Genomic DNA, 13,746 nt, shown 5'->3' on the forward strand with positions numbered 1-13,746 from the left:
TATAGCTGATTCATTTTGCTGCACAGTAGAAACTAACACAACATTGTAAAGCAACTATACTCCAATTAAAACAAAACAAAACAAAACACGAGATACCATTCACACCCATCAGGATGGCTACTATCAAAACAGAAAATTATAAGTGTTGACTAGGTCACAGAAAATTTGGAACTCTTGTGCACTGCTGGTGGGAATGTAAAATGGTACAGCTGCTGTGGAAAACAGTATGATGGCTCCTCACAAAATTAAAAATAGAATCATCATATGATCCAGCAATTCTACTTCTGGGTACACACCCAAAAGAATTGAAAGCAGAGTCTCAAAGAGGTATATGTACACCTATGTTCATAGCAGCATTGTTCACAATAGCTAAAACATGGAAGCAACCCAAGTGTTCAATGATGGGTGAATGGATAAGCATAAGGTGGTCTATATATACAATGGAATATTATTCATCATTAAAAACGAAGAAAATTCTGCAATATGCTACAACATGGATGAACATGAGGACATGATATTAAATGAAATAAGCCAGCCACAAGAAGACTAATACTGTGTGATTCCATTTATGTAAGGTACTTTGAGTAGTCACAGTCATAGGAACAGAAAGTAGAATAGTGGCTGCTAGGGTCTGGGGGGACGGAGGAGTTACTGTTTAACAGGTAATGAGTTTCAGTTTTGCAAGATGCAAAGAGCTATGGAGCTGGGGGGTGGTGACAGCAGCACCACGACGTAAGTGTATTTCACACCACTGAGCTGCATTCTTAAAGATGGCTAAGATGGTAAATTTTATGTTCTGTAGACTTTACCACAATAAAAAAAATTAGAAGTAATCATAATGATCTGCCGCTAGGTGCTTTATAGGTGGATAGGTATACAACCAATGTTTTATTTTAAAAGTGCATTGAACAAAAAAGTAATAAACTTCAAACCTAAACAGCATCATCAATGAATTTATTTTTAAAATTAGATTATACTCTGAAGAACTAGGTTCTCCCTAATTCTGACATTTAACCTGTGACAAATAATTTATTCATACAGCCTCATATTCTTTACACATAAAGTGGGGCTAATATGAATGTCAGAGTTGCTGTTAGGCTGAAATGAGATAATATGGAAACACCAAGTAGATGACAATGTTTTTAAAACTTCAAAGTTTGCAAGGATACAGATATAAATTCATTAAATATCAAAAGGAAACATTTAATGGTTAGGAGCTTGGACTATGACATTAGATCTATATTCAAATTTTAGTTCTACTGCCAAAAACCTGTGTGGCTGTAGGCATTTTATTTCACCTGCCTAAGCTTCATCATCTTCATCAACAAAATGAGGCTAATGACAATAGACCTCACGGAGTTCCAGTGTGAAAATTAAATGAGAAATCATATAGGGCATTGTGCTTGTCACAAAATAATGACTCGATGCTCTCAATTATTATAATCTTCTTTGAAACTACTTCTTCAGTTAATGCAACTGAATATTTATTATAATTAAGTAACCTTTTCTCAGCATCTTGTCCTAGCTACTATGCTTCATACTAAGATCCAAAGGTAGGAAAGATGCATGCCCTACCCTCAAGATGCTCACAATCAGCAAAGGAAGCCGAAATATTTTTTAAAGATCATAAAAGGCTATAACAAATAATAAAAATTCAGCTTTATACATGTTACTATGTGAGCAAAGAGTAAGAGTAAAAGGATTGGTTATAGTGAGGAATAAATCAATATCTCAAAGGAAATCATGTTTGAGTTGGATCTTAAAAGAAAGGGGATGCTCTGTCCATTAATGAAGGAAAAATACAAAATAAAGAATCAAAATAATAGGGTTCTGAGGCAACTGAGAACAGTCTCATCAGATGGGCTCTGAACTGGGGGACGCAGGTCATGGAAGAAGGAAAGTTAGGGTCCGACTGTGAAAGGCTCAGCACAAACACCTTGTTCAAGTATTTGCACTTTACGCACAATGGGGAAATCAAGAACATAATCAGACCTAAAATCTAGAAAACTGATAAAATGTGAGGCTTAGGTCAACTTAAAGGTGTCAGAAATGACTTCCTAGGAGATATGTCTTGAAAAAGGAGTCTGTCTAGTGGACAAGTCCAGGAGGACCGGCATCCCAGCCAAGTGTGGAACACAGCAGAGCTGAGGCCCTCGAGAGCCCAGTGCGTCTGGAGTACAGGCCATTCTTGAGCAGGAAACAGCAAGAGGTGATGCAAATGAGGAAGGCCGAGGTATTGACACCCTGCACAAGGGATTGGGAAAGCATCGGCCAACAGAAGAAGGTTTTCAGTTGTGGAACATTTGATAAGATGGTGTTTTTGAAAAACATCTCTGACACCAATGATGGGAAGAGGAAAACAGACTAGCAAGACCAGGAGACCAGAGGCCCAATTAGGAACCTGCTGCCACTGCAAAGGCAGGAAATTACACAAGGCTAAAACCCAGGCCAGGTAGGGAAGAGCAGACATTTAAGAGGACCATTCAATCTATCCAGTCTAGGATACTCCAAACACATTTACATTCCCCTCTAGCCACAGGATTAAAATCTCAATGCTGGCATTAGAGACCCTCCTAGTCTGGGCCTCTCTGCCTTTTCATTCCCTTTTCCCCAAAACTCTACAGTCCCTCTGTTTTGACTCCCCTCTCTGCCTCACCAAATCCCATCCAACTTCCAAGGCCTGACCAATTCCATACCCTCCATAAGGCCTCCCTGACTCTCCCTCAGTGACTGCCCCCTCAAATAAGGTCTATCATGTTATTAATTAAACATTCCACTTTCATGGGGCTGAGCTGTCTTCTGTCTGTGATACCTCTCCTATTATTTGGTACTATTGTTTTATTCTTTAATGGTTATTGACACTTTTCTGTGCCTTGTCTGTATGTTTCCATCACAGAACTGCAGAGAAATGTGAAACATGAAAACAGCTAGACAACAATCCAAGCCAAGGCGAGTGCCACTAGAAAAAACTCACTGTAAACTGTGGATTATGGTTCTTCAGAATCAGTTACTTCTTCTGTAAGGCTGTTATTATGTAAAATAAAATAACAATGGTAACAGTGGTAAACTGTACCTGCCAATCTGCTACCATAAGAAGATATATAAGAAAGAATAAATCAATGTAGACTGAAATGAGAATGTAGTTATGAGAATGACGAATTCTTGGAAGTACATATACAGCACAACATTAACTGCTAACTTTTTAAAACTAACTTTATTTTCAAAGAAGTAACTTAGGCAATGGCCATTTTCCTATTCTACAATAAATCTTATGAGGGAATAGAAATTGACAAAGACAAAATTATAACTTAACAAATAGTTCCTAGAAATCATGGGTTTCATAAAACTGAACTGTAATAAATAAATAAACAAATAAATAAATAATATGTACCTAGTTGCAACTTCAAAGGCAACCTACACATGAAGAAGACTTACAGTTTGGGCTTATGTCTGTCTGTAGTGACAGGAAGAACTCCAGGAGAACTCAAATTTCAATGCCAAACATGTCACAAGAGGTCAGAGGTCACATTTTCTAACTGGGGTTTGACCCTAAAGTAAGCAATACACGTAATTAATTGATGCCCTAATCTGAAACATTAACTTGAATGGGACTAAGTCAACCAATCCAATGTTAGTCTAATCATGCTAGTCACAAACATGGTTACCTCTAGAAACACAAAATCAAAGTTATTCAAGACAGGAAAGAAAGTTTCAACTGCTTTTTCCAACAGTCAACAAAAAAATTAATTTGACCTCTCCCAATGACACCAATAATGTTAGCCAATAATGCTGGCAGAGACTAATATAAAATCCATACTTATTTCAAAAATATGTCTTTAAATTATAACTATTACTTAGAATACTTATGAAACTCTAATGCTATATTATAATTATCCAAATTAGATATGAAAAATTTATTTGTATTAAAGAGAAAAAAATGACATGTAACTTATTTTTATTGGATATTAAAATATAGGTGACATTTTAAAAAATAACCTGACAATGAGTATTTTTATTGGATATTAAAATACAGGTGACATTTTAAAAAATAACCTGACAAAGAGTTATGAATCATACTGGGAATCTTAGGGATTCAAAGTTTAAATTTCATTTCTGTTACTGATTTCATTGTCATATGAATCTTCACCTTTTTGCTCCTTGATTTAAAAACTGTAAAACGTGGGCTAACATCATGACTTTAAACATATTTTATAAATATTTGTTTTATATAAGTGCTAAGCTATCAACTATTTCAAAGTTTTAATTTCATTACACCTATCCAAATTTCAAAAAATTGATGAATTCATCATATGTGCTACTTATAATTTAGCATTTAGACCTTTAAAAGAGAAGCTACTCTTGCCTATGCTTATGTTCAATTCATCTAAACTAACGTATATTTTTTTATGATAAAATGAATCATTTGTTTCCATCTTATGATGATTAAAACATCACAAAACATCTTTCAGTTTCTAAAAATACAAAATGATTTTTATATTTTATAAAATTTTGGAGAGGCCAAAATTTGTGCTTATTTAGTTTCCAAGTGCGGACATGTATGGAATTTTATATCATCATTAAATCAAATTTATAAACATGAGCTTTTAAATCAGAGGTATAGGTTACCCATTAATTTTAAACAATCAAACTTCATCCCATACATGTATTTTGATTTCAGATTGACTCTTTTTATAAAAATACATCCCCAGGGCTTCCCTGGTGGTGCAGTGGTTGGGGGTCCGCCTGCCAATTCGGGGGACATGGGTTCGTGCCCCGGTCCGGGAAGATCCCACATGCCACGGAGCGGCTGGGCCCGTGTCCGGGGCCTGTGCTCCGCAACGGGAGAGGCCACAGCAGTGAGAGGCCCGCGTACCGCAAGAAAAAAAAAAAAATACATCCCCAAATAACAGAACTTGTCAAAGAAGTTTCTCTTAGTGATGTTTTTTAAATATTTGAAATATTCAATAAATCTCAACAGTGATTCTCTAATTTATAGCACCTTTTCTACTCCTTTTTGAACAGAAAACTAGCAGGTTTAAAAAAAAAAGAAAAGTAAAAGAAAGTGGTAAAAAAAGACTCAGGACTCTTTCCAAGGGAGGTGTACTGACAACTAATAGGAGGCTACTGCTATGAACCCTGAAAGTTAGACATCATCATATTAGGTGGAAGAAACATTTGTAACACAGAAAAATTATCCTATTTTGTTAGAGAAATTGTTATTAGTCCCTAATTGTTCGATTAACTTGGAGGACCTGAAGCTTCTACTCATGAAATTTCCTTTTAAATTTCAACACAAATTTAATATTTTAATGATCCTTTGAAGATGATACTGCTGTAGATTCTGATATGTCTAGTGTTACATACAAAAATGAAAAATGTTCCTTGAATTTGCCTCTGCTAGAAGGAATTTTTACCACTTTTAGCTCTGCTTTAGGACTTCAGAAAATACACAGTACTTTTAACAACTTTTTTTTTTTTTGAGAAAAACAGCAAGACTGCTGTGAGCTGGGAAGATGGTAGAAGGAAGTAACATGGTTTTTAGTGTCTCCCAAACCCTCTACATAAAGTTACTAGAAGAGTTAGCAAAAGCAAACAAACAACCCAACCCCTGGACAGCATAAGCAACAAAACTAAGTGATGAGAATCCCCATGAATCCCAAAGTCTTAGTAGGTGAGGACAAATCTCCAAGAGCTGCAATCGCAATTGGTACTGACACCTGTGCAGGAGAAAGCAAGGGACACAACACACCACCTAATGGAAGTGAGTATAGGAGGATAAAACAACCAACAGGCAGTCATTGAAAAGCAAAGTGGGCCAATTCGAGAACAGCAGTTGAAACTGGGTAGGGTTTTACACACTTCCATTTGCAGGTAACTGATGGTAATTTGTGAATTCATGGTAAAGCCTTAAGGGGCTAGAACATAGTGAGAACTATTAACACTCAAAATTAATAATCCAAACCTCCCTTTCAGTACAGAGCTCCACAGTGTAGAGGAATTGCTAGTAATAAAAGTACCAAACACTACTGAAGTCTGGTCATAAAGATCTCCAATGTAAGGACAATGGGTACAAAAGAAATTGCGATTCTGGAAGAAGATACAGAAGAAGCAGGAAATCATGGTAAATATGAGGCCATATTGTTAGCTCTTCATAAAAATGACATAAGAAGATGCTTTAGAGCCATATCTAGAAAAACTATTCTCAACCACCTTTCCCTGATACAAGTTCTGGAAGCTTGATTTCACATGAAAGGACTGTGGTTGAAGAAGCAGGACATCCTTAAAATGAAAGCACGCCTGAGAGATGTGCCTATAACACAGATGAAAACTGTAACTACTATTTTAAAACACATGAAAAGACGTTAAGAAGATGATGTTAAGATATAGGAAAGATATAAATCAGAATTAGAAAAACTCAGAAATGACTTAAACATGCGAAGTAAATGAAAAAATTCACTTCAGAAGTAAAAAGTCCAAAGTAGAAGGTACACAAGAGTGAGTACATAGCAGAAAAAGTCATAAGTAGAAGTTGTAAAGAAAGAAAAGGTTAAAAACAAAAATATACAGTAGCTTTATTCATAACTGCCCAAACTGAAAATTACAAATATAGAAGATAGGAAAAGAAACCAACACAGAATAAGAGAAGGCCCCAATAAATGACAACTAAACAAGATAATAAAAGTCTATGGATGATATATATACAATTGACCCTTGAACAACACAGGGGTTAGAGTCCACCTCACCCCCAATGCAGTCAAAAATCTCCGTCTCCCTTTACAGTCAGCCCTCTGTATCTGCGGTTCCACATCTGGATTCAGCCAACCATGAATCACGTAGTACTGTGGTGTGTATTTATTGAAAGAAATACGCATATAAGTGGACCTGTATGGCTCAACCCATGTTGCTCAAGGGTCAAACTGTTATCATTTTTAAAGTAAAATTTTCAATATTTCAAAAAAACATATTAAAGGGACACTGTATACCCAACAAAACAACCTAGAGTGACCAACACTGAGACACAGTCAAGTTCCTAGACTTCAAAGAAAAAAAAATCTTTGTGAATCTAGGCAAAAGGACAAAGTCACAACAGAAAGAAAATCAACTTGTCAACAGATTTTTTGATGGTAATGCTTTAAGCCAAAATAGATAACATATATAAGAACCTCAGAGAAATAAAATAAAAGCTAAGGATTTTATATCCAACCAAATTCACTTTCAAGTAAAAAGGCTGCAGACCAACTGTTATTATAACATGCAAGAACTCAAATATTTGTCCCCAGGAAGTCTTGATTATGAATCTATTAGATGGAGCTGCCACTATGTAAAACTATGAAGCTCCCTCAGAAAATTAAAAATAGAACTACCATATGATCCAGCAATTCCACTCCTGAGTACTTATCCAAAGAAAATGAAATCACTATCTTAAAAAGATATCTGCACCCTCATGTTCATAGCAGCACTATTTACAACAGCCAAGACATGGAAACAACCAAAGTGTCCATCCACAGACAAATGGATAGAGAAAATATGGTATACATGTACAGTGGAATATTATTCAGCCATAAAAAAGAAGGAAATCCCCCATCACTTTGTGACAACGTGGATCAATCTTAAAGGCATTATGCTACGTGAAATAAGTCAGACAGAGAAAGATAAATACTATATGACCTCACGTATATGTTGATTCTTAAAAAACTAAACTCATGGATACAGAGAACAGATTGGTGGTTGCCAGAGGCAGGGGCTGGGGGTGGGCAAAATGAGTGAAGGTGGACAAAAGGTACAAACTTCCAGTTATAAGATAAATAAGTTCTGGGTGTGTAATGTATGGCATGGTTAACAATACACAATTGTTAAGAGAGTATAAAAAGTTCTCTTCACAAGAAAAAAAATTTCATAACTAGGAGAGGTGATGGATGTTAACTGTATTTACTGTGGTAATCATTTCACAATATAAACATGTATCAAATCATTATGTTGTACACCTTGAACTAATACAATGTTATATGTCAACTGTATCTCAATAAAACTACGGGGGTGGGGAAGCGAAAAACTTTTTTAAAGAATGTACTAGAGAATGAACTTTAGATATCAGTGGTGAGCATGAAATACACACTTATTTGGAGAAGTAAGACTAAATGGCAGTTGTAAGGAAGAAAGTATAATACGTAATTGCTATTTTCTGTGACAGTTTAGAATTAGTACAACTGTTTAAAGATGGGTAAGACAACTTATATGGTTTCCATGAAATGTATTATTAGTTAAGTGTTGATGCTATTATTCTCAGACAGCTTGGGATGCAGTGTTGGATGAAACAACTGAGTAACTACATGATATTCTAAAATGTTATTATCCACGATGTCCTAAAGAATCATGACTCTTACTGTGTAAGAAAGGAGATAAAGATTTTAGATAGCTCAGTAAGAACCAGTAGCCATAAATTCAAGGGGAAAGTATCAGTATGAATTCATGATGCAGTTTTTTTCTTTTACAATTATATGTATTTCCTAACTCATCCACTAAAAGGCCTAGACAGAGAGACCAACCTGGCAGCAATGAGCACAGTGAAGGCCAAAAAATGCTCTTGAAACATAATTTCTAACTGTAAGAAACCAGAGACCCTTAGAGAAATCAGTGGTTCCAGGACTGGAGTAGGGTGTATCCTAGATGAGCCTGAAAAAATTCTGTCATGTCAGAAAGCAGAGAGGAACTTCAGGGGCCAACGTGAAGAGGGTCCAAATTGTCAAAGAAGGGAAAAGTTAAGCATCAATAGGGATTATATCAGAAACAGACTGATATATATCAAATGGATTGAAACGCATGAATTCCAAATGACAAAAAAAAAAAAAACCTAATGGGTTGCCATTAGAGGATGCTATTGTGAAAACTGGTAAATAAAAGAATCAGTTATTCTACCTTTCTGATATGAACAATACCACATGGTAACCATATACTACATGATGGGAAGTTTATGTCCTTATAGAATTATTCCAGTTAAAAAGGAAAAAATAAAACTAGATTATCACTATTTTGCAATCCTTAATGAATTATTGGATCTAGCCACTGCATACCAGGCTTAGTACTAACCTCACCAGATGAAATACATTATGGCCTCCTGAGGGCAGAACACATCACCACCTATGAAGAAGTCTCACCCCCACCCCCAAGCCTTAGGATCAACTATTAATTTCCATGAGATGCAAAGGAATGAGCAGCAGGTTAAAGTACACCACAGGGATGAAACCAGTGAAGGCAGGCTATAGGAAACAACAGAGCAAATGAACCAGGTCCTTAGATAAATAAACTGCAAAGGAAAACAACAAAAAAAGATGAATGAGAAACCTATAGATTAAAAGTGACTTAAAAGACATTTCAAATAAAAACAAGCAGAACTAAAACACTATACAGAGGTCAACTACGGTGTTTAGGATGTGCTAGCCTTCAAAATATAAAGAGCCATGACCCCAAAGCCCAAAACTTAATGCGTGACTGAAGCTGTACAGTTTGTATTTTTATGGAGTCACTCACCAGTCAAATATAGAATGAAACTTAATTACTACATATACATTCTACACATCAACTCTACTAAAGTCTTCAGTAACTTAAGATATTTGGATAAAGATTAAAGATACCTCTATGTTCAGACTTAGCTGTAACTAAGCAGAGCACCTTGATTTAAAATTAATCTAAAGCTTGAAAAGTATTTACCTATTTAGAATACAGAATAAGATTATTAGGCTTTAAAGCAAAAGATCTGACTTCCTGTCATGGTCCAATTCTTCTTCCTAACTTACCTTGGCAAGGATTACGAGCAAGGAAATTAACACTGCTGAGAAGCCAAGGCACTGGGCTAGGCAATTATCTAGACAGCTCCTTCCCGGGGCTCACGGTCTGACAGGGAAATAATTACACATGTGACTAGTGTTATGAAAGAAGTACAAGATGCTCTAAATGCACTCCCGTAATAAAAAGGAATATGACATACTCTCAGATGAGATGAGGCAGAAGAAACACTGGGAACCACCCAAACACTTACCCTCTGATTTTCTCAGTGTTTTTTTCATCTTTAGATAAGACTGATGAAACAATGACTATTTGGCAGGTAAATGAATTTATTCATATCTATCTTAAGATCTATGGATGGACCTTAGGACAGGAAGGTAAATAAGCCTTGGCACCCTTAAGGTTGTACTGATGAGGAAAGGAGGAGAGAGAATGTTTATGGACAATCCATTGTGCACAATGAGAAAAGGTGTGCAGTGCTGTCAACAGCCTCTGCATCGCTCACAATTTAACATGTATATACACATGTACACACGTTACGGTCATCCAAAGACTACTCTGACACCCACATCAACAACCTTGTCAGCCAAACTCTATACATGTCACCTGTAGATTCCCACAGCTTCCTAGAGAATGTCCCTAGAGCTTTCAGAGAAAGATGCCATGGATTAATAAGAAGTAATAGCCTGTAAAGTTGAAATAGCTCAGTCAAGATTAAATGACTTTAATTTAAAAAATTAAATCCAAAGAACAGTATCTTTTTTTCTACATTCTTCTGTAAGTAATTTTTGATATATATAAACTATGGGTTTTAAAAAAATCCCAACCACAGGAAAATACTTAAGGCTTTTTTTTCTTTGAGGTTATTATAAAAAACTTTTATTCCAATATCACCAATATTAAAAGTAATTTAATTATTATGTACTATTTATTTTATTCTTATTTTCCACATAGCTGTTACCTATTTTTTTCCCTTCTATCCACCTATAGGAGCTAGGAGTTGTACATGGGCAACTTTAAAATATTCAAAGGGTTAAATATAGAGTTAAAGCAATATACAGCATCATCTTTCTTTCTCATGTCCCTTCTCTCTTAAGTAATCTTTATAATCTTCTTCACTAGAATATGGCTAAGTGACAAAAATATGATACTTAACTTTGTTACTTATTAATAACGACAAAAATAAGCACTTAATTAAATGGGCTTTCGTAAATCATCTGTTTTCCATTTTTATAGGTAGCATCTAAAGAATGTGTTGGAGAATAAGTATAAAGAAATTCCATTTAAATTACGAAAAAATATCATTCAAACATTTTTAAAAGATTAATTTAACTTTATTCCTTTAAAAATACCAAACACAACAAAATCAAGTTCTATTTGAAGACTCCCTTATAATTACTACATAACATGTAAATAGAGTATTCATACAATAGTCAGATTTTTTTCTATTCTGAATCTTGGACTGCCAAGATAAACAGCATTGGAAAATAAAGAAGAACTTTCTTCTGTCAACTGAAGATGTATTTACTCTAACTTCTAAAATATAAAATGAAATTGTTAAAAATTCTTGGTTAGTGTGCTACAAACTAGTAAGATGTTACTATACCTACATCAAGCTATATGGTAGCATATATTATTCATACATTAAAATGCATAATGAACAGTAGACTTTTAGATAGCTTACATAAAAGCAAGTGATTAACTAAAAGCCTTTTTAATAAAAGACTTAAATAAGGACTTGTTTTCAAGAGCTAAAAAATTTTGAGAACTAAAAATCTATGAGTGTACTATTGGAAATAGTACACATTGATACTTTCCTTATCTAATATTCATTTGTACAACCTCTAAACACAAGTTGCTTGTGTATGTTTCAGTATTTATTTCCCTAACAACTTTATACTCCTGTAAGGCAAAGTATCTAGTACTTTGTAATATATGTTAATTAGCATAATAAATAAATAAATAATCTTTGGACCTTTTCTCCCAAAGTCTTATATAAAATTTTACATAGACTTTTTTTGTTTAAAATTACTTACTTTGTAATACGGTCAATGTTGGCAATTTGCTTCTGATTCCGTATAATCTCAATGGCTGCCCAAAGATGCTGGATAGCTTTTGTGTCCGCCTGCCGTCTTTTTGTTAAGCGTGCCATGACCTGTTTACTCCTTCAGCTGTAGCAATATACAAAAACATAAGGGAAAAGCACAGATTACAAAATGGATTATCATCAATATAAGTAACACTCTCAGTACCTCAATATATAGTATGGCCAACTTTTTATTTTATTTTCTACCATCCACATCACCAATTACTCCATAAAACTTTTCACTTCATTACTTCACAAAGAATGACACTACAAGACCAACAGTAAAAAAAAAGGTCTTCCTTTTAACTTTAAGAATGAGAATGAGTGGCCATCTTAAGAAGAATGAGTGGCCATATTAAGAAGAATGAGTGGCCATCTTATACCAATGTCAAAGAAATATACATTTAAAATTTATTATAAAGCAAAAGTGTTACTATATAAAATTTCATTTTTGATATTACATTGTGTGTAATTTGACAGATCAATGCAAAATGGAAATTAAATGTCCAAATTAGAAGTACTTTAGTTTATTATTATACTCATGGTTTAAATATTTTAATTCAATATAGACATACTGATAATGAAAACAACATTCCTTTTTAAAAAAAATAAAACCATAAACAGAAAATATAGAATAGTTGTTTCTGGCTGAGGTGTGAAAGGCTGGGGGTTGGTATACCAGAGGATGACATGGATGGACCCACATAATTAGAAATGTTCAGATGCTTGGATGAGGTGTTGGTCATTCATTATGTTATTAGGAAACAACACTGCTAATTTATTCAAATTTCAATATTCTGAATAGACTGAGGAAAATGGCCACCAGCCGTGTTCTGGCAAGACTGGGGGAAAAAACGGGAGTTGCAGCCTAAATGTCTGATGAGAGATGGTAGTGTAAGAAGAGGCCACATGCCTGGACTCTCCACTGGGCACAGAGGAATCTGTTAGGCACCGAGACACCTGACCCCTAAATCATACAGGTTATGATGTTGAGGCCCTTAGGCATAGGTAAACATCAAAGTTTTGGGGATGGCTGAAATCTCCTTGACCTGACCTTTCCTATCTTTTAAGAGGAGAGAATAAGAAAGGAAAATTCATTCTTAGCACTTCATTGTATTCCATGACTGGCCAGGAGAGCCTCATGAATCTTTTTCTCCACCTCTACATTTCTTTTCACAGCTAAGTCAGTTCTCCCTCTTTCTCCACAAAACCCAAATAAAAGCAGCAGTTGTCATTAAAGCTTAACTAGAGACTCTCTTCTGGTGAGTCTAGGATCAGTTAGGCTCCTGAAATAAGAAAGTGCTTTTCAGAATTACAAAATCAATTAAGAATCAAAAACAACAGCAGCATTCAAGTTTTAAAGAAAATTTAAGGAAAATTTGTTGGTTCAGTATAGACTTCAATATAAAATTAAGAGATTTTTAAAATTATAATTATTATTTATGAATGTCTGTTCTAGAAAGTAACCACTTTAAAGTGTACAGAAACTTCTCAGTTTAAGTGCACTTGTATAGGAGTGTCAACTTTCCAAATCTGATAAGCAATATGCTATGGAATTTATTGGTAAGAATATAAAATGTTAGAAAGTGACATCTAATGGTGAACTGTAAAAATACAACTTGTCAGATTATACAAATATTCAGATAAAAGAACAAAATTTCAGTCATTCTTACACACTTAAAAAAAATGTTGCCTATTTTGTGTAAGGCAATAGCTAAACACAATGAAGTATTTTAAAATGTATAAACTCTAGTCCTTGACAGAAAATAACATAAAACTGGCAAAGGCAATTTGACATATACATGGAACTACTAACTGTAATGTCATATATGACATAAATGGTACAAAATATATGCTGTGAGAATTCAGACAAAAAG

The 13,746-nt window shown here is 34.7% G+C and overlaps 1 protein-coding gene across 13 annotated transcripts in view; it reads right to left on the reverse strand.

Moving 5' to 3' along the window:
* ZMYND11 (zinc finger MYND-type containing 11) overlaps positions 1 to 13,746 on the reverse strand; it is a 126,849-nt gene that overhangs the window by 64,115 nt on the left and 48,988 nt on the right. For 12 of the 13 annotated variants that reach the window (XM_082619804.1, XM_082619813.1, XM_082619810.1 and 9 more), the window contains exon 2: positions 11,820 to 11,954. In XM_082619804.1, coding sequence (XP_082475930.1) covers positions 11,820 to 11,935 — 116 coding nt within the window. In that variant the 5' untranslated portion in view covers positions 11,936 to 11,954. Of the gene's footprint in view, positions 1 to 3,435; positions 3,522 to 11,819; positions 11,955 to 13,746 lie in introns of those variants that run through there. The other variant, XM_082619814.1, reaches the window with a different exon arrangement.

Source organism: Mesoplodon mirus (genome assembly GCF_964341445.2).
Source record: "Mesoplodon mirus genome assembly, chromosome: 4".
In the NCBI taxonomy this organism is placed as follows: Eukaryota; Metazoa; Chordata; class Mammalia; order Artiodactyla; family Ziphiidae; genus Mesoplodon; species Mesoplodon mirus.